Genomic DNA, 2,509 nt, shown 5'->3' on the forward strand with positions numbered 1-2,509 from the left:
TTACAATTTATACATTTATTAGTTTTCATTGATGAAATAAATATAGTTGTAGTTGCATTCAGTCTTGAAAACTATGGACGTCTCTACAACATAAATTACCACACTTAATCATGTTAAATTACCTTAAAACATCTTATTGCAATTTACTGGGAATAAGAAATACTAGAAAAATTAAAAAAATACATAAATCTTAATGCACACAACACTGTAAGCCTCTAATAACTGTTAAAGTTAAAGGGCATTTTTATGTAACACACAGCAGTTCCATAGAAGTAAAGTAAACCGTAAATGTAAAAGGAGGTATATTTATGGGTGCTGATTTACACTGATTATTTGTAGTTGGGTAGCCGTATCGTAGTTTAACATAAAAACAAGTTTTTATATTATTTCTTCTAATAGACATTTTTATCTGCCAAGGATTGTATCCAAATAGGATAAGATAATGATCTCGCCCTTCTGAATTTCACCCATCAGAATAAATAAAACAAGAACTTATTGTTTTCTTTTTATGTTGACTAACCATTGATTGAGTTTGAATTGATTATAAACGGATTTAAACATTACATTTACTTCACTTTTATACAATAATTCATATAAATGTTACATTGTTTTTATCTTGGGAATTAGATACAGGGTTTGATCCTGTAAAAGCAGTATGAAAAAAAAAAAAAAAAAAAAAAAGGTAGATACATTAAAGCATGAATTGAACAAAATTTGGTTTAGAGCTTTATTTGGACTAGTTAAACTTGCCTTGGAAGAAATTTAGACCACTCTACAACCCTCAACATGAGAGTAATAGTCAAAATAGAATATTTTCATATTTTATCTTTTTCTTCGTATACTATTTTACTATTATACCATTATATTTTTTTAGAGTATTTAAGGTATGTTTATAATTCCTGTGTGATAACATATACACTAATAATAAAAATGGACATAAAAGAAAAAAAATATATTTTTCTTACTTTTTGCCAAGTAGCTCTTTTAATTCATTGATCTGAACTCTCCGATTTTGAGCAAGAAGCTTGAGAGCACTCTTCTCTGTTATCAGTTGTTTCACTTCTTGTTCTAATCTTTCTATGATCTGAAATATTAAGATATTAGATTTAATATATAAAATACTAATAATCATGTTCTCTAATTGACAGCCAGTCTTAGGTAAATGGGAAGAATGAGGACACTCCGTACCTTGCACTTGTAGGGTTCCCACTCTGAGGATAAATAATAGAAACTGAATTACAAGTCCTGTTTGACAATTTCAGATAAAATAAAAACAGAGTGGGATAATACAGATCACAGATTTGGCAAGATTACATTGATAAGGAGTAGTGAGTAAGTAAACCTACAAGATTGGTTCATTGATGATATGGAAGGGAATGTCACTTCAGATCAGGCCGGCTCTACAAATTGATATAAAAGTGTATGTTGTGTTAAATGGAACCAGTGGTTTACTCATCTCCATAAAATAGTTCAAAAATGCTTTCTATTTTTGTGGTAACAAAAGAGAAAGATGAAAAATAATTAATTTTGATGAATTCCTTTGGTTATAAGAAATATTCAACTTCAGGCTACCAGTTAAAGGTGCAGTGGCATACAATATAGGCAAACCAACCTCATCATGAAGACCGAAGCCCAGACTGATGCAAGACACCCTGCTATGCTATAAACTCTATACTTACTTATTTTTATTAATTTATTTAGTTTTTCTTTTACTTTTTCTCAAATTCTTTTTTTTTATTGGTTTTTGTTTGTCATTTTCTTTTTCATTCTTAATTACACAACTAATATTATTTTTTATTATTGATCTTTGTTATTCATGATTGTTCAATAGTTATTGTATTGTAAATAGTTAGTATAGCTGATTTCTTCAAATACTAGTAAATAAAAATTTGCCTATAAAACTTCTTTTTTAATTTTAGGAACACAATAGCACCAGAGGGACAACACCAAAGTATAAGAATGGAAATCTATAAATAATTTTATTTTGAACATTAAAACTCCTTTGCTAAACTAAAATAAATTAGTGAGAAGTATTGAATAAAACGAAATTGAGCACAAATCTTAGCTTCATTTGAAGGTAAGGAATAGAATAGGTTAAATAGATGATCAAATAAGAGGATCCGAATTTTTGAAATTCAAGGAATTTCAATATATCTTCAAGAGCACATTTTCAGAACTTCAGAGAGGATTTCAGGAAGGGCAAATAGTCGCCAAGCAGGACAGCAGAAGATGCAGATGTGTTAATAATGAGGTGATGAATTAGTTCAAACGAGCAACATTGAAAAAGCAGCTAAAACTGGAAAACGACATGAAACACACCCTTCACAACAAAAGCTGATGCATTTTTGACTGATATTTTTTATAACTAACATTGAAATTAAATTAATGGATGACCTTTGATTTAATGACAAAAATTCCTTTTGTTTAAATATACGTTTTTATTAAGTGTTGAAAATTAGTTGTTTTTTAAATTATTAATCCTTCACAATTTACATGAATCTCACAAATA

At 28.5% G+C, this 2,509-nt stretch overlaps 1 protein-coding gene across 1 annotated transcript in view; it reads right to left on the minus strand.

The window, feature by feature from the left end:
• Window positions 1-2,509, minus strand: part of LOC106682420 (golgin subfamily B member 1) — a 38,674-nt gene continuing 36,165 nt past the window's right edge. The window contains exons 14-15 of the mRNA XM_067045377.1: window positions 966-1,084; window positions 1-83 (exon numbers count right to left, since the gene is read on the minus strand). Coding sequence (XP_066901478.1) covers window positions 59-83; window positions 966-1,084 — 144 coding nt within the window. The 3' untranslated portion in view covers window positions 1-58. The remainder of the gene's footprint in view (window positions 84-965; window positions 1,085-2,509) is intronic.

The sequence above is a fragment of the Halyomorpha halys genome, unplaced genomic scaffold, assembly GCF_000696795.3.
Source record: "Halyomorpha halys isolate HHAL.00 unplaced genomic scaffold, Hhal_1.1 Scaffold413.1, whole genome shotgun sequence".
NCBI classification, from domain to species: Eukaryota; Metazoa; Arthropoda; class Insecta; order Hemiptera; family Pentatomidae; genus Halyomorpha; species Halyomorpha halys.